General features: G+C 41.1%; 1 protein-coding gene across 6 annotated transcripts in view; it reads right to left on the reverse strand.

Annotated features, from left to right (window-relative positions):
- The window catches only part of TRAK1 (trafficking kinesin protein 1), a 209,042-nt gene that overhangs the window by 135,212 nt on the left and 54,983 nt on the right, over positions 1-18,847 (reverse strand). For all 6 annotated transcript variants that reach the window (XM_025212838.1, XM_025212837.1, XM_006031231.3 and 3 more), the window contains exon 2: positions 3,262-3,557. In XM_025212838.1, coding sequence (XP_025068623.1) covers positions 3,262-3,557 — 296 coding nt within the window. The remainder of the gene's footprint in view (positions 1-3,261; positions 3,558-18,847) is intronic.

Raw genomic sequence — 18,847 nt, forward strand, 5'->3', positions numbered from 1 at the left:
TCAACAGTATAGTGTAACACTGCTAACTTTTTCTGGAAACATTTTTAAAAACATGTTTCCTCCACCATAACATTTCAATCAATCAAGAATATCAGGATCCTTCAAAATATGTAGATTTATATAAGCTCCAATTTGCAGCTCATCAATTATGATTCATTGGGTGTCACAAGATGTTACCATCTTTCAAGTTTCCCCTTGGTTTGCAACACATCATGTAGTATAGTCATTATTTTACAAGATGTTCTGGGATGGAAAATAGCAGGGAAGTTGGTTCTTTACCTTTATCTTTGATTGGAGTCAATTCTTAAACAGTCTTATCTCCTTGAATCTAATTATTATTGTTGGACTGGAAGAAACAGCAACTCTCCTGCATGATGTTTCTGATCATCTCTGTTCCAGGCCTGGATTATTTTTACATAAGACAAGCAACTAAAATATACCTCAACACTGAACATCCTTCACTGATTTCTTCCTCCCTCAAATGGGATGCTGCTCTGTAAGTCCTGCTGACCTATCAACCCTGGATATCTGCTACCTCTTGACATTATCTGCAATAATAATTACAAACTAATCCTACTTCTGCAGATGAGGAGGTACTGTAGTCTGAATTTGGCAAAACCTTAGTCTGTGCCTTTCAATTTGCTTAAACATGTGAACAAGTTAGACTGCCTTTATAAATCCCTATTCCGTTGGGAAAAAGGATGGAAAGCACTCAGAAACAGAACAGGCTCCTGTTCCCAAGCTAGACACAGCAGAAATTTGCTCTTTTGTACAGCCTATCTATAAAAAAAACCCCAAATCTTGTAGGAGCAATAAGTAAATCAGATATGGCAAACAACAACCATCAGATCTGGCAAACAACAGGCTTAGTCACAGGAAATCCAGAAAGTAAGCTGTGTTTAAGAGAATTCACAGTGAGAAAGCAAACATTGGCTTCAACTTATAAAAAGCACTGAATAAGAGGAGGGGACTGCCTTGTCTTCTGAAGACCAGCAGTCAGGAAGGTATTTACATTTGTGACAAAACTGTGGGCTGTTCTGGCCTGGAGTCAGAAACAAAACACCAGCTTCAGATCTCAGTGTCCCCAGGGACATACTGAAAGAATAAGTCACAAGAACTGCTCAGCCACAGCATGCCTGGAACAGATACAACATGGTTTTGTTACTAAACATAATGACATGTTTTCTGTGGGCTTCCAACTTCACCTGGGAAGTTTTGGAACAATGCAAATGCCTATAGACTATTGTCATACCCCAAGGCCAGCTTCTGAAACAGGTGCAAATATCTATGGTAAGAGGAAAAGTTCCTTTTGGTAATAGGAACTTTACTTTTCCATTAGGAGGCCTGTTCTCATAATATAATTGAATTTCGGGGGGTTTTTAAATCTTTAAAGCCTTTGTGCCACTTACAGTCACCGCTGCTATACTTTTTCTTAGTTAAGAACCTTAAAAGTGTCAGAATTTCACTGGAGAAACTGTGGAGGACTCCAGCTTACACCTGTGTAATCAATCACCCAGTTGTGACTGGGGAGGATCTCCTGATTTAAAGTTAGTAAGTTTCTCTTTTTGATAATGGGAGCTTAAATTCTCCTGCGAATGGAATTGAAAGGACAGAGATGCCAGGCAGCAATGTATGATGTGTACTTGCGAACAGCTAGCTGCCAAATGCAAGTTTTTACAGGGATCTTAAGAACAAAAAGAAGGTTGCTTGAGTATACTCGAGGCAGGAGGCTTCTCCAGAGATTTTAGTGTTCATTTGGGCAATGTTGCATTATTCAGTTTCATCTGAGACGTATATGCTCAGGGAGGGTTGCATCCTTTGTTGCTTCTGAGCTCGTAACATATACAGACATCCAAATGGACAGGTGATATCAAGCTGAGTAGAAACCTTTGAACTGAGCCAACAAAGCATGCATGTGAAAAGGAACTGGTCCATCACTGGATGCCTATATCTTTGGATAACTTGAGTCATAATGCTCATTCATATACAAGGAAAAGGACAGTTGAATTCAAGCACTAAGTTCTATCCTGTACCTCTACATATCTAAATCCAAGAGGAGGCTAGATCAGCACCTGGCTGGGGTTGTCTGACCTTGGTCCTTTTCTTGCCTGGGGCAGGGGGTCAGACACAATGATCCTTCGGGGTCCCTTCCAACTCTACAATCTATGAACCTATGAAACCCATATTCCATACACCTTTGATTATAGCCATGAGAAGAACAAAGCTATCATTTCATTCAAGTGTTTACTAGGAGTGATTTTGAGAATTTGTCCAATAAAGCTTAAATATTAGCCCTAGAGCTAACAGTGAAAAGGGAAACAGTACAGTGTCTCTCTCTGCTTGCTGTTTTAACAAGCATACAAACCAAAGCACAAAACACTGCAACAATTCTCCCCACCAACCCCCAAACGCACAAAGAGCAAACAGTGCGGTCAGGAGCCTAACTAGGGGTAGGCAAGTGGGGCACCAGTTCCAAAGTACTAAAAAGGGGCACAAGATTGAACCCATGACAGGCGCCAAAAACTGCTTGTTACCTAACTGCAATTCACACATTAGCAATAGGGACCTACTTAATTTGCAGTCAAACAAAGGAAAGTTTGTGGCTTAGTCATGGCACAAAAAGCTGATTTCACAGGCATTTCCCGGAGGCTCCACCCCTCACCACTGACTGGTGGAGGAAGGATGAGGGGGCGGTCACCATCTTGGCCGCTGACTGCCCTTCATGCCACACCACCAAATGGAGCCTTCCCCTCCTGGGGGGGCTGCAAGGACAGCTGGCTCCCACAGGGAGCCAGCATTTTATTTTTATTAATTGTTAAGTTGATTTCTCAGACAATTATGGATTTCGCAGTTTCTGCAAAATCCATGAAACCATGATTAAGCAGGTTAACAAGGGGGCTAAGCTAAGGTTGATATCAACACCAACCGCAACTTTTTATAAAAGTTTCTGACAATTATTTTAAAGCTACAATATTCCTAATGCCCCATTTTCTTGTTAGCCTACATTCCAAACTGCAGCTATACAATAATCGAAAATCCTGAAATATTCTAGTTACACAGTAGTAAATTAATACTGTATTTGCAACAAGCAAAACTCTTTGGAAGTGCTTAGACTTAATTTAGGATTCAGGACTCATGTTCCAGACTAGTAGAACAATAACTGGTTTATATATTATGTTACTGCATCACTTTAGTAGGTGAAAGGAAGCTTAGTTTTTTTGTAACTATCACCAAAACGAAAGAGAATAGGTTGCAGCATACCGGTAATGGTGCAGGCATCTCGGTACTCTCTGCAGTCTGGCACATCATCCTCCACTGCTTCGCTTACATAGTGCTCTTCATGAATGCCTGTGTCACAGGCTAAGACTGCATGGTTCGTTGGCTCTGAAGGGGGCACAGGGATGGCCAAAGTGCAGTCGTGCAGAGCTGTGGCGTCCAGCTTGGCAGGTTTCACAGGGATATACAAACTGCCATCAGGGGTACCAGTGCCGGAGACTGGGTCTGGCAGGTAGAAAACCAACCTTGCCTCTTTGCAAGCGTTTGTTTGCGTGAGAGGTCTGAAAAACACAAAAGATGGAAAATACTTAGATCAAGCCTTCCAACCAACTTTAAAACAAAACAGCTCTCTTTTTTAAGCAGTCTGTACTGATTCTGTGATAAATTCACAAGATATAGCAAGACAGGCACCTTATACAGAGCAGCTTTCAGTCTTTCATACACTAATTATTTTATCCGCAGATTGGTGCTAGGCCTGCTATATCAATATTTACACGTGGTTGGAGAAATACTTAAGATCGTTGTTGTCTTGCTCCCATTTAATACTGTGTCATCCATCAGCCTTAGACAACACTGTACTGAATGTTCTGGCTCCTAACTGATTACCTAGCTCTACCCTAACCAGGGGAAAATATTGGGTTACCCAGGTCAACATTCAGCCTGTAGAGAGATATATACGTTGCAGAGTACAAGATAAAAGAGTAAAATCCTAACAGCAGAGAGGACAAGGCTGAGGAGAAATCCTGGTACTGTCAGGGAGCCAGCAGTAGCACATGAGGAAATAATGCACTGACTTGCAAACAGAAACATGGGTGCAACTGCATTGGTGAACTGGCCCTCATGACACAGATGAAAGAACTCAGCTCTGGATAGTGATGTCTGCCAGCTAGGATTTCACTGAGGAGGAAACACAGGGAATATTCTTGGCATAAGGCTCCAGGATTCCCGTAAAGGTATATCTATGCCCTAGTTAACATCAGTTTTATGTTCACCTTTACTGACCTTTACTTTACTGACCTTAAAGTAAGTAGTTGTACCTGAGGCATTTCCATCTTATTTTATAGTGCTCCTAGCAAAATAACATTGTTACCTCCATAGAGTGTGGTTTACTGGAACTCAATGAACACAGAGCGCTTGGAGCATCTATACTACAGCACCTCTCTCTAAATTCATGAGCTATAGAGCATACTAGCAGACATCTAAAGGGACTGGGGCACAAAACACCTCTCAGATGCATCCTGGAGTCAGTTACATACTTTACACAGTTCTTCTTCTCAACCTTGTACTCCTATCTGGTTAAAAACTAGTCAGGCAGGAGGTCGGAAATTTGAGGTCTTAGTCTCATTTATATTGAAAAGCAGAGGTAGACATAGACAATGGCATAGGAACAGACAGTTTTAGCTTTAAACCGTCTGATACTGTATCATTCATAATTTTTTTCTTCAATATCCATTGGTACTTTAGAAACAGGGGTAAACCTAACAATGGCTCTCAGGTTTAGAGGCACAAAAGTTACCAAAAACCTACTACACATACTGCTTCTACTACAACTGAACAACAATCATTTCTTCTCTATACTGATGCAATTTTATGGCATGCCCTTAAATTCAAAGTTTTACTGAGGAAGCCACCAAGTGGGGAAGTCTCCAAAGAATAATTTAGTACAACTTACAGTCCTTCTGCAAAGTACATTTCATCTCATAGTTTTCCAAGCATATGCTAAACTCAGCTTTGTGGAAAAATTGGAATATTTGCACCAGTCTTTTTAAATCTGTTCCCTTTCAAGTGGCTGTACTAAAATAAAGAAAGACTATTGCTGTTTGAGTGAAATTAGAATTGAAGTAAAATCTTCATTCGTATTTTGCAATTTAGGCAGAAGTGATTCAAGGAACAGGTAAGGAAATATGCTCAAAATGTAAAGGCGTAAGTATTTTAAATAAATAAATAGAAACCCCGTTTCTCCATTATGCCCTAACATATGTCTATCAATCATATAGGTTGCAATAAGGAAATGCTGTTGTGTATCAGCACATAATTTGCTCACAGGAACAATGTTCTGGTAAGAGCAGTACTTATTGCCACATGCCTTCCTCCCCAATATCACACCTTTTACAATTATCGCAAATCAAGAACATCTCAATAGCCAGAGTTTATACCCCCAGAATGTCTATCAATTATACTTCTATTTATCAAAGATACAGAAGTGAGTTTTAAAGCGAGTCTCTGTGTTTTGTATTTATTTTACCCACGGAAACTAGTATTTCCATATCAGATACTCTGTGTAGCCCTTCCATCTCTTTCACTGCATGCCCCCCCTTTCTCCCCCCGACATATCCATGAGCACAGAAACATTTGGCCAGGATGTAAGGCTGCAAGTTTCATGGTAGTTGGATTCCAGCCAACACAAGCCTTTCCATTGATCTAACTTAGCATCTAGTTCAACCTATAAAAGGCCACACTAGTTCTCTCCGTCCCTGTTCCTTCCATCTCAGTTGTCTCCACTATCCTTAATTGTGTTGCCAGAACCAAACTTAAAAAAAAAACCCCCAAAACATCCATTCACTTCTGTAAGGCAAGGCATTTAAGTGTCTGTAATTAATGAAACTGTAATTGAATTCAAACTGAAACCTGTTAAAAATAGCAAGCCAATTCGCAAAAATTAGATCATGAGCTGTATATAAGAAAAAACAGAAATCCTGGACTAAAGAAGAAAACTTTTTTATCCGCAGTTTTGAATAAAAAAAAGAGGCCTTAAGCCCCTATCTTTCAGAAGAAACCATTCAAGCATGAGTCAGTCTGATCAAATCTCTACACTGGATAAGAGGCCTCACAAACATGCATTCAGATTCAATTCAACATACCTGAATGTTAAAACTATAACACCTATAATAACCTCAGTGTTTGTGCTTCCTCTACTGACTCTGCAACATTTAAACTAATATTATTCCCCAAACTAAGTATTTCTACTCACAGAAAATCATGTCACTGAACAAAATGGAAAATAAAAAAACAAGCATTATCACTGAGCAATGTTTGCTTCTACTGCAGTAGAACCATGAAGAGAGCTACTCATTATGCACACATAATACCAAATTTAAGCAAAGATTTTCTTTTTTACATTCAACCCATTTATGATAGGCATAACCTGGCAGAGCAACACAAATGAAAATTATGTTGTTCATATAATTATTTTCTCTCACAGCATGGCAAATATGCAGTCTAAAGATCATCTAGAAAAAAAATATTTTCACAAACTACACATCCATTTTAGAAGTTAAAAACTGTTCTTCCCCCTCCTTAAAATCACCAGCTGCCCACAATCAGAATTTAGCCAATAACTTGCTACCTGCAAAAAAAAACAAACCCCACCAAAAACAACATAATCCAGCTTTTGCTTTTATGGCTATATCAGAGCTATAGTTAATAGAAAACAATTTCATTCTTTTTATTTTCCATTTCTAAGCATCTTACAAGCAGATCAATTTTCTTGAAATTTTCAGTAAGTAACTGGATTTCCTTGAAATTTTCAGTAACTGCATTAGTCTTTATAATCAAACCTTCGTAAGTACCTATTCAAAATAAACTATTAAGTACCTATTCAAAGTTTGATCATTGTAACTTGTAATTTGGTCATGTGATAGGAGCTGAATCTGTTCTGTGAATGATTCAAAATTCTGTCACTAAACAATTTGCAGAAAACACAAGAGCTCCAAATGTGGGTGAAACCTTTTTACTTAAAAATGTACATGGATACTGGAAGGATATTGAGTATTTGCCTGGCAAATAAGATACAGCTGAGATGCATGGGAAACAGATGTATTGAATAAACTGATGCTGTTTGTATTTATTACACAAATCTAGCAGTCAGTGTATAGCATTTTTAAAATTCTAATATTATAAAAGCCTAAGTCTGTCGGTCTGTCCATAATGCTTTTTTCATGCTCTAACTGGCTGACAAACAGCCAATCAGAGTGAGAACAAGCACTCGAACAGGAGCTGGCGGTGGTGGAGTGCTGCCATGATGGTGGGACACAGAGAAAGGGGTGAGGGGCAACGGAGTGCTGGCCTTGACCCACCTGCCCTGCTCCCTGCAGGTGGCAATAATGGAGTGGGGGGGGGGGGGGGAGCAAGAACACCAGCTGTGGCCTCAGCCTTCCCCTCCCCCCTTCCATTGTTGCTGCCTGCAGGGCCTGACATGGATGACCTGGTGGAGGTAGGGGGAGGAGCGGGCCCGGGCCTGACCGGGGGTGGGGGAGAGCCTGAGCTGGAGGAGAAGCTGGCCTACCTGCTGTGGCACTGGAAGGCAGCAGTGGACCCAGCCCCACACAGCAGCAGCTGGGGGAGGGGAGGATCGAGCCTCCTCCCCTGCTCAGGCCCAGGTCCACTCCTTCCCTACCCCACTATCAGCTCTGAGCCTGCTCCTCCCATTCCCCCGCCGGGTTGGACTAGGCCCACTGCTCCCCCTGCTGCAGCAGCCCAGGTTCTCCCCACCCTCAGGTCTGATCCTCCCCCCACACTGGGCCCAGGCCTGCTCCTCCCCTCCCCCTGCTGCTGCAGCAGCAGAGTGGGGCAGGAAGCAGGCCCAGACTTCAAGCAGCAGGAGGTAAAGGGGAAAGTGGGCCTGGACGGGGTGGGCCACAGGGCTCCTTCCCTGCATGTCCTCCCCCCCAGGTCATTCCTCACGGGCAATTGGCTAGTACCTTATAAAACAGTACTACCACAAAACAACGCCAGAGTTTGTTACATGATAGTTAAAATATATTATTATTTCATAATTTGGGTAAGAAACACCACTAGAATAAAAATAATCATCAAATATTGTAGTGTAATGTCAAATACTGATTTCAGGAATGGCGCTCATTGAAGCTGGCTGCTCCTTTAAGTAGAAAGGGCTTGGTTAGTGTACAAATAACACTAAACTAGCCCTGGCTCCTAGGCTTGGTCTCTTATTACTAGTTACATTGTCATAATATTCTGGGTGTTATGTTTTTATCATTATAGCTAATAAGCCATCTATACTCCTGAGCCCCAACTATAGCTCATTTAAGTATATTCGCTTCCCTTCCTCTATGGTACTAGCTATAGCAATATGCCTGCATCCACACAAGAGGAGTTTTGAACCACTTAGAATATGTAATTAAAGTGTTAAAAGTATCTAGTGTAGACAAAGCATATTCAGCCATGCATGTTCAGAGTGTTCCTTGCTGTTTTTAGGGAGAAAAATAAAACTTTTCCTCCTATGCAAGGCCTTGAAATAATGGTGTCTGGAAGATAGAATTTTATCCCCTACTGCTTCTTGAGCAACAGCAAAATTGGGTCCTGTGCACCAAAATAATTGCGCAGCAGATGGGTAACCCAGAAGTAGAATATGATCCAGAAGAATCTTTATAATGAGTAACAATACTTGAGAAATAAGAGACGCTAGCTGGGCATTCAGATCCAAAAAGACTTTGCCAGGCTCGCCATTCCAAAAGGTTTAACTTATAAACCTAGGCATGCTTGATACAGGAGATGCTGAGAGATTTCATAAAATTCACTGTTTTTACAGCCCTTATCATGGTTGGGACTGACAGATATAGTATGCAAATGGGAGAGTACTATAAATTAACTCTATCAACACATCTGTACTTCTACAGTAGAGGGACCATGAACTTCTAGAACCCTTTGAATATCATATCCCTTTTTAGGAGTCAAAACCTTGTGTATACAGATGCAATTCAATCTTGAATAAACATAAATGGACAAAATTTTCAGCCAGCACTTACTGTTAGGCACCTAGTCAAACAGAGAACCAATGCAAGAGGAAAGAAAATTATTATCTGAAACCAATACTGGTCTCCCCCCCTCTGCCTCCTCCCAAACAAATGTACCAACGTACAGAAAATTATGTGGAAATCAACAGGTTTCTTTGTCTAATTTAAGCCTTTGACCAATTTCATAAGTAAAAGGAAACCACATAATGGCTTACAAAATATACTTACAAGATAGTACATGCTGTACAGACATGAGTTCCATGCAGGCTACATTCTCTTAAATACTTGTTCATAAACTTATCTTTGACTCTTAAAAGACAGACAGCTTAAGATCCCAGATCTGTAGAAATGGCTTCCTCTTTCTATTAAATGAACTACAAAACTGTCATATGCAAAATACTGTACTAATGAACACAGACTAGTTATATAAAATAATGGCTAGGAAAAGTAAACACTCTTTGGTGATAAAACAAAACCCCAATATTTTTACTTGTACTGCTTTCTTAGATAATCAGATTGTGTTGTGGATCTGAGTATCCTAACTAGACATGTACCCACTAGAGCTGAACTGTCCAACTGTCCGCCCATGAGGGATTAGTTTGCAGTCCCCGGGGTTCCCACATGATAGCTGCTCACACCATTGCTAGGGCTGCAGACGCAGGGGCCAGAGGCTGTGGGCTCATCCTCCCTTTGGCTTCTGCTTCCTGCACTGCCCCAGTGCAAAAGGGCAGGAGAAACATGCCATGCCCGGTACAGTGGGGAGCAGGGAGCACCCAAAGGGCCAGTGATCCATGTTGGTGCAACACCTGTGGCATACACCTGCATATGACACATTTGGTCTAAAAAATATGACCAACTGATTGCTTTAGATCTTTAAGAAACATTTTTGAGAACAGAACATGAGAAAGCGTGGCTGTCTAAGAGAGAGAAACCTCACCAGCCACTTTTCCTGCTAATGTGCTCAACATGCCACCAAGCTGAGCAAACAATTAGACCGAACCAGTCTATGTCCAGCAACTCCTTTTCAGTTTATACTTTGGAATGGGTCATAGAATGCATCAAATGCAGTGGTATTATAAAACCAACTCAGCAAGACTTGCCTCAAGCACCAGATTTTTGTGATTTCCCAGTTGTGATTGTTGTCACAACTTGCATTTAAGAAGATATTTTTATTCAAATTCTCACTTTGCCAAGAGAAAATAGGCTGACTTTATAAAGCTAGTCAAAAGGGCAGTCCTCTAATATATATAGCAATTTACAAGTCTTGATTCACTTTTAAACACCTACATCTATTTAAACATGCAGGTTGATAGACTGCAAAATAAGTATTTGCAATAGTTCGCAACTAGACTCATATATTTAAGAAGAAAATAAGATCATTTGCTTTCCTTTAGATAGAGCTGAGTACAGGCTTTAACAAGAATTTTCTGAACTGTTTTAATGATGTTTATAAAAAAATAAGGTTGGAAGGGACCTCAGAAAGACATGTAGTCCAACTCCCTATTTAAAGCATTTTTCAGGAGGGGGAAGGAAGAGGAGGTGTGGGGAGAGAGAGAGCGCGCTAGAGGTATTCACATTCATTTTTTTCCCATACAGAGCCCAGTATATTGAGTTATCTGTTCTGCAACTACTTAACAGGATAAAACTTGAAGCAGTCAAATCATCCAAATCAGGAGCATAACGGGGACATGTTCCCCAGGAAACATTTTGGCTAACATAACTTAGTTGCTCCTCAGGCCCAGACACACTGTCCATGGCTTCTATTGTTTTGACTCACTACACAAATGGTATTGGTGGTGTTCATTGTGTTCAAGCCATTGAGACCTTCCGGAGTAACAGACCTCACTAATTTTGGCAGATTTACAGACAAGGCGGTTTTCTCTAGACTCTTAAGAGGCATGGCATATTTTCATACTCTCACTGCCTTTCCTGAAAGCGCCTCCCTTCCACACCCAAATCACTACGCCCACTTCCACTAGGGTCAGATATAGACATTACACTTTTACTGGTAAAAGTGACTGGAAAGTCTATACCCATAACAGAACAGAAATTTGGTGGACAGACTGGTTTAAAAATGGTGGAACCCGGTCTAAGATTTCCCTGCCCCTCCCTGCTCCCGCAACCAAAGAACGAATGTGTGTTCTGTTCACTACTGATTTAAACTATGCTGTTTACAGAAACTTGCGTAACTTGGATCAATTCTACCTCGGGCTTTTTGAATATTTATATCTAGCATTGAGGTCCAGGTTCTGATACCGAGAGTCACTGGACTCATTAAGTTTGTTAATACCCACTGTGGCTAAGGATTGGATAATTTTGCACTTAGGCCTGGTCTACATACTTGTTGTAGCAGTTTAAAATTTTTCCATTATGGGTGTAGTGTTTTACCAAGCAAGTCATACTGGTAAAACCCCTAGTCTGCATGTATCTATTCCTGCAGTATAACTAAAGGCACAGACACTTTAGGGAAACTACATTCCTCTAACTATGCCAGTAGCACAGGGAGTCATGGTCTATGAGCAGGTCTATAACAAATTGGTAAGCAGATAAAAAACAAACAATAAATCATTAAAGCAGTGCAATCACTATGTTTAAACTAAGGCTTTATCTACAGTAATTCTAGAGCCATTTAAACAGCTTTCTATAAAAGTGCTTCTGTATCATTTTATTTAATCCTATCTTGATGTGAACCCAGGCAACCTCAGAGTCGGTCCTTCTATTCTAGGCAAAAAAACCAAAATAAAACAGATTTTAAATACAGATTCTTTAGATGAAACCTAATCAATACATGAGATTATTTATGTCCTAAAATACAGTATTCAAATTGACAAGTGACCTGGCCAACATAACATTTGCTGGTCTGACAACATTCTTAACTCCTTGTTTTACATGCTGAAAATTTCAGGATTTTCTAGTGCAGTTAGTCATTATAAAAGCCTTATTACCAGGATATATGGTACATATGAAAGAACCCAAAAACAAATCCCAGAAAATTACAGGCAATAATGAAATAATTATAAAAAGTCATTGCTACAAGGGAAAAAGCCTAAAATATCAAGCTTACGAAATGAGTAGAGCAGAGATTCCTTTTAAAAGAAAGTGTTTCTCTTAGCAGCTGCCAATGCTTGACTTAACTGAAGAAAAAAAAAAAAAAAAAAAACTTAAGAGGAGACTAACATCTTCATGCCCCTAAGGCTGAAGCTGCGATGCAACTTTAACCTCCTTTTCAGCACTAGCTCAACCAGGACCTTGAGTGGTGCTTTCTCCACAGCAATGCATGCAAAGCCATCTTTAAATTCTAGATCAAAAGCTACACAACAAGGATGAAGGAGAGAAAGCTGTTCCCAAAATAAAATCTCTCACCAGTGAAATTTAGCATCATGTACAAGCACATTAGCGATTCTCCTGAAACAAGGGAATACCCTGCAAGACAATCCCTCCATATAACCTTCACAGCTGTATACGCAGGAGTATGCTCTCAGCTAAGTTTATGTAATACTGCCTCTCTCACTGAAGCAACTTGCAAACGTTGCGTCTATAAATAGTCCCTTCCTCATGTAAGGCTCACATTAGACAGCCTTCTGCAGCTCCTCTCCTTTTGTCTGATCCGTCACCTATTTTTATGCATAAACACCTATGAGTTGGTTGTTTTGATTTTTTTTTTTTTTTTTAAATTAAAAGCTGGCTTCTTGCCATTTTGTAATATGCTGGGTTTCATGCTGGGAGACCTTATCTAAAGCTACCGTGCATCTATTTTAGATAGAGGGAAAAATGTGTTCTAACTGCAGCAGTCAGGATTGTAAAAAACTGCAAGTACAGCAAGAAAAGAGGCAGGAGAAAAATGCCCCCCCATGTATCAGAACAATATTATCTATGTTGCCCTGTACTGTGTGTATAGGTAAGGGTAGGAGATTATTTACACACAAAACCCACGTGTACACACAGATGGGCTCATGAGTTTTCAGGACTTCTTGTAATACATGCTGAAGTGTAAAAAAAAAAATAAAACTGACCTAAATTGCTTCAATCATGATTGAAACAGGATTTGTATGCGAATGTATATTACATACAAGTGTAGACCTCAAAACCCAGCCAGCTCAGTGTTCATTTTGTGTGCAGCTAACTTTTACCCAGGCTCCGGAAAATGTACTTAATGTTACAAATTCTTGATTTTATGGGAGGCTGACAGGGTTATGTCTTGCTATGGAGACAGGAATAGCTAATTCCATAATCAAAGGCCAAAACTAAGTAGTAGTAAAATCCCTTCACATCTTAAATTATCGGAGTTACTGTTTGTATTTGGAGGATATTTACAAAGATATTTACAACATTGTTTTTTTAATTTTTAACCAATCTATTTTGTAGACTATGGCTAAGTACAGATGGTCAAGAAGCCCGAGGCTGAATTAATTCAATCTTTACAGGTTAGTCTGAACTGCAGAGATTGAACTGATAAGCAAGTAAACAGACATTCATTTTTGATTCTAGAAATGCAACCACATGCTGCGGTGGCCCAGGCCTCCCTGCTTGGCTGGAGCAGACAGCTTGGGCCAAGGCTAGGCTGCCCACCCAGTGAGGGGCGGGGGGGAGGGGGGAGTTGTAGGGAAGGTGCAAAGCATCCTGGGATGCTGAGAGCACTGCAAATTAACTTGAATCTGGAGGGGATCTGAGACAGAAGTTCAATAAACCCATTTAATCTGAATCAGTTTAGTCTGATACTACATCCATCCAGGGTTATCTTAAACTTCCCTTGATCTTGTGGTAACGCCCCTACTAATGCATTCCAGTATACCTTTAGCTTTCTTTGCAACAAGGGCATACTTTTGGCTCATATTCATCTTATTGTCCACTGTAACCCCCAGGTCCTTTTCTGCAGGGCTGCTGCATAGTTCTAGCAGATCTGTCTTCTTGTGGGAGTAGAGGAGAGTCCATGGTAAAGGCTACATCAGGGTGGTATGGTGTCAGACCAGGTGGTGGTCTTGGTTCTATTTCTAGTCATTTAAATGGCTTAGGCAAAACTCAGACTCTGTCTCCTAACCTCTGTGGACCTCGCTGCAGCATAATGTAGACCAGTGCTTCTCAAGCCTTTTAAATGCAAGGCACCCCTCTGTAACTTTTCTGAATTTAGCAGCATCTGGGGTGAGAACCACCTAGCTTACCTCAATGATTCTCAAGTGGGATTAAAGACACATTGCCTTGTACAGAGCCAGATGAGGAAATCAGCTGCAACAGAAGCTTCTGCTCCACCCCTTCCCAGTCCAGCCCCGCACACTCCTCCTGGAAACAGAGGCACACAAGTTTACCTGATAAACCTCCCGGAAACTTTCCTTTGGGAACAGAGGCACACAGGGCAGTTCCACCTGGCTGACTCTCTAGGCTACCCTGCTGCTGCTGCTGCCAAATGAAATGGCCCTAGTATAGGCAGAAGCACTAGCTCCTGCTGCAACCACTTCCCCATCTGGCTCTCCAGAAGGTGTACAGGGCAGTTTCACCTGGCCAAGGCAGCGGCCATGTCATGGTACCCTTGAAAAGGTCTTGTGGCACCCGAATTGAGAACCACTGTCCCCTCAACTCATTGAGCTACTGAGTCCAATTTTTATGTTGGTACTGGGGAACACTCACACGGTATGCTCACTGCAAAGCAGCACAACTGGATTTTTCTTTAAGCAATCATGAATATACCACCTCTCAGTAAACACAAAGCACAGGAATACTTGGTTGCATTTGCCAGGTGGCACACTTGAGTCTTTACTTTTCTAAACTGCTTTCTTCTTGAAAGGCATTCCTCATAAGAATAAGAAATTATACATGTTACTCACTAAAACTTTAAGTCAAATATGGCCCTAAGATAAGGGTGTGCGGGCCGGGAGCGCCCCGAGCCCTTTTTCGTGCTGCACGCGGGCTGTGGCCAGCAGCCTGGGCACGCGGGGGCGGAGAGGGAAGGCCTTCGCTCTGGAATTAGGCACGGACGCGTATCGGTAGTTTAAAAGATTGTTTACTTACACCGAGATGGCAATGGCGTAGGCTGGAAAGCTTGATTAAGTTGTAGTTACAGACATACACAACACAGACGGTCTCGTGGAGGTTGCTAGGCTCCACGGTGCAGAGCTCCGGATGCTCTGGGTGAACAGGCCACCAATGTAGAAATCGTAAATACGTCTTATATTAGTCGCGCTCGAAGACGGGAAGAGGTGGGCGGTGGATCAGGCCGCCACGCTCCTCTGGATCTCACACAGGGTTTCTATTACCCTGCCGTGTACCCAGAGTCCCCACGAGATGGATGTGGAGTCCTCTTCGGCTTGGGCAGAAACTGCTCAAGCCTCTTATACGGCTAACAGGCCAATCGCTAGCCGCCACGTGTGAATAATTTAGCACTAGCCAATCACGGGGGACAAATTTGCATACCGGTGGCGGGAACTCTTTTGCACCGTGCATTCCTCTTGCAACTCGAGCAATGCACTCTGCAAAAGAAGCTGCAGAAAAGGCGGGAAACTGGTCCCTGCACCGGAGTCTCCTCTTGCTACAGGAAACTCCCGTGCAATGCTCTGCAACTTAACGTGGATAATTCTGATGCCAAAGCACACACACACACACAATCGTGCCTTTTGGGTCATGACAAAGGGTAAAGAAGTATTCTTGTAATGTCAGTTTGCATGAAGATTAAGATAATAAAAGTGCTCCAAATTTAAGCACAAAAGCCGACTTAGTTGCCAATGAGGAAGTACTACTGTTGTAGGGGCCAGGATGGATCTGTGTGTAACAGTAACTATTGCACACCTAAGGGTACTGAAGTAAAAAATGCATCTCAGCAACCCCTACTTAGGGCTGGGTGCAGTTAGGAAGTGTAAGAGCAGGATGTGTAGATATACTTACGCAAGCCTTCATACAGCCAGCTTGGGTATACATAATAGCGAAAGCAAAACAACATGGACTTTAATCACTAAATGAATGGGTTCTGTGCCTATGATGAAGCCATTGCTGCATGAGTCTCATAGCTAATAAGCAACAGAGCTAGTTAGACTAAGAACTAATTCAAGCATGGCTACAAGTGCTACAAATGGTCATACCCCCCAGTTGCAGTGTAAGCCTAGCCTGAATACTGTGGACTTGTCAGTCCACATATAAAAAAAAATAAATAAAACCCTAAGGCCAGGCTCCAAACCCACTCCTGCCATTTGAGGTGAAGTACAGTAGCAATGAATGAACTGTGGGATTGGTCAAGGATTGGTACAAAGCATGAAACCCATCTACCAAAACACCACTAAGTAACCCTTGTTCAATCTTTTCCCACATGCCTTACTGCTTTGTAGAGACGGTATCAAAGCCTCTTCTCTTCCCCTTATATTTCACCATTTGGGAAACAAAACCATACAGAGGTAAAGTGATCTATCTCAAAACTCCTGCAAGTCAGCAGCAGGAGTCAGGAATGGAACCAAAGTCCCATGAATCCCACTTCTATTGGATCCCTAATGGTGGCAGTCCTGAACTGGCAGCTGAGTAGAAATGGAACGTGGAAGCATGGGAAAGCAGGCATACCAATGTGTTACCCTTAAGAAAAAGCTGTTATTAGTGCCCAGACTCTCTAGACACACTATTTCTCTTAATGCAAGAGTGAATGGGGGAAAAAAAACAACACACTCATATTAAACATAATACAAATTTACTCTTCTATGTTGAGCATTTAGCCAAGTAAACTGCCTAGTACTGGTTACTCAGAACAAAGAGAAAGAGCATAAAAAATAGTTGAAAGCCCAGGCTGTAACACACACCCACCTCCTGCTGGTTTATACAAATAAGTAACTGGAATATATTGCTAGTCAGAACCAAGATTTTACTTCAAGCAGTCCTGTGGCAAACAGCAGCACAGTGGACTGGTTTAATAAAAAAGGCCTAAAGTAGCTGAATAAGCAAGCCAGACAGTTAAATTTAAATTAAACCATTAAGACACGCTGGCTTGAAACTATGCAGTTTTTACATTAAATTTCTAACAATAAGTAGCATCTAGGAGAATATACTATGCGCATTTTAGGCAGTTATATAGCTTACCCTACATTTATCCAGATTCCTGTTTTCATATTAGAAAATTATTTTTTGGCTTGTATAACACACACACACACACACACACACACACACACACACACACACACACACACACAGAGCGTTAAACTGCTTTTGGAAAATTGAATCCAATTAAAAAGAAAAAGTTTTTTTTACATTTTGGTTAAATATCTTTTAAAAAGGTCTCTTAAATCTTGTTTTGCATTTAAAACTAACTAAATTGTTACACAAAAAATAAATATTATTAGTAGTTAGTACAATTTAACCAATTCTTTGTGGTCATCACATTCTTCAAAAAACTTTTATAATCTAGTAGAAACCAGCCTCTCTCAATTAGGTTTTGTTCACAGATTGAAAGAGTAAAACAAGCTTTTTTGTTTGGTTGGTTTTTTAACTCCCAGCAGTTCCTTATCTTTGATAGAAATAGTTTTGAAACTGTATTGAACCAAATAACTGAAAGAGACAAAATATTCTCTCTGCAGCTGAAGAAACCACAGCTGTTGAAAGAGTGCTTAGCTCTTCAAAAATTCAGTTCCAGGTGTTTAGCTAGGTACTGCTAATCAATTCAGCAATTTGACTTTAAAACATCAGCAAACATGTATTACATTAAGTTCAAGCCTTTATATAGGTTGTGATAATTTCAGAATTTATAAATAGGCACTTTATTAAAATGTAAAATTGGGTGAGTATCTGCATGCACTAAATTAAGTCCGACTTTTTTTTTTTTAAACAAATAAAACCAAAATCTCCTTTAGAACCGCATCCACATGCTCTGGGGGAAAAGAAAAGAAGGAGAAGGACTGGAAAGAACGAAAAAAACTATCAAGGTGACAACTGCCCAGAGGAGGAGATTAGAAGAGAACAAAAGAAAATACAAGAGGATGATAAAGGTACAAAAAAGTCCAGCTGCTAGGACACTTTCATAGGCAAGTAGTATGGGAAATAGGGTAAAGGGATGCTTCCCCCCGCCTCCAAGTAGCTTTGCAGAACAAAAACATGTCCAGCCAAACTAATGGTACTGGGAGGTGAGAACAGAACTGAGAAGCAAGGTATCAGTGAAACTGTTGTTATTGTTTCATCCATTTCCAGGTGGAAAAAAAAATGAGACCCAAGTTAAGCAAGATCAATGGAACAGCTGAAATGAAGGGCTTGTTCATGCAAAATTATTCTAGAACAGCTATATTTGTATAATGCTTGTATAGATAAGCCCTAAAACTCAGGAGTTCAGACTTACAGTCCTCACGCCGTAATTATGTCACACTTGTTCCCAAGCAGCAAAGGGATCCAAGGCATGGAAAGATCAGGTCGCATTTCAATGTAGATAGATGAAGAGGGTGAGTTGATTCCCGCAGTCTGCAAAAGAAATGCCAACAAGCATTCAGCTAGTATAACAGGGACAGCAAGACGAGAGCTTGCTCCAGAGAGGGATAACCATACCGACAGCATCTTGCTCAGTGCAGACTGGAAAGTTCTCCTACATGGCTTATTATCATCAATGGCCTAAAACAAGGTTGCCCAACCTGTAGCGTACATGCTACAAATAGCACAAGTAACCTCGTTATAGAGACCAGGACCACCCACAGAAAACCTCTCTCCTATTCCATTAGTTGACAACCTACAGGTGCAGGGGCAGATCCAGGAGGCTGCAGTGATGCAGACACCCAGCCTCACATCTTTTTGAACATACTGAGAACAGCAGCAAGGATCTTTTTTAAGTTCGCCCATCAGGTAAAAATTCCATCTCTACCCCCCACCTTGTT

This window comes from Alligator sinensis, unplaced genomic scaffold (genome assembly GCF_000455745.1).
Source record: "Alligator sinensis unplaced genomic scaffold, ASM45574v1 scaffold470_1, whole genome shotgun sequence".
In the NCBI taxonomy this organism is placed as follows: Eukaryota; Metazoa; Chordata; order Crocodylia; family Alligatoridae; genus Alligator; species Alligator sinensis.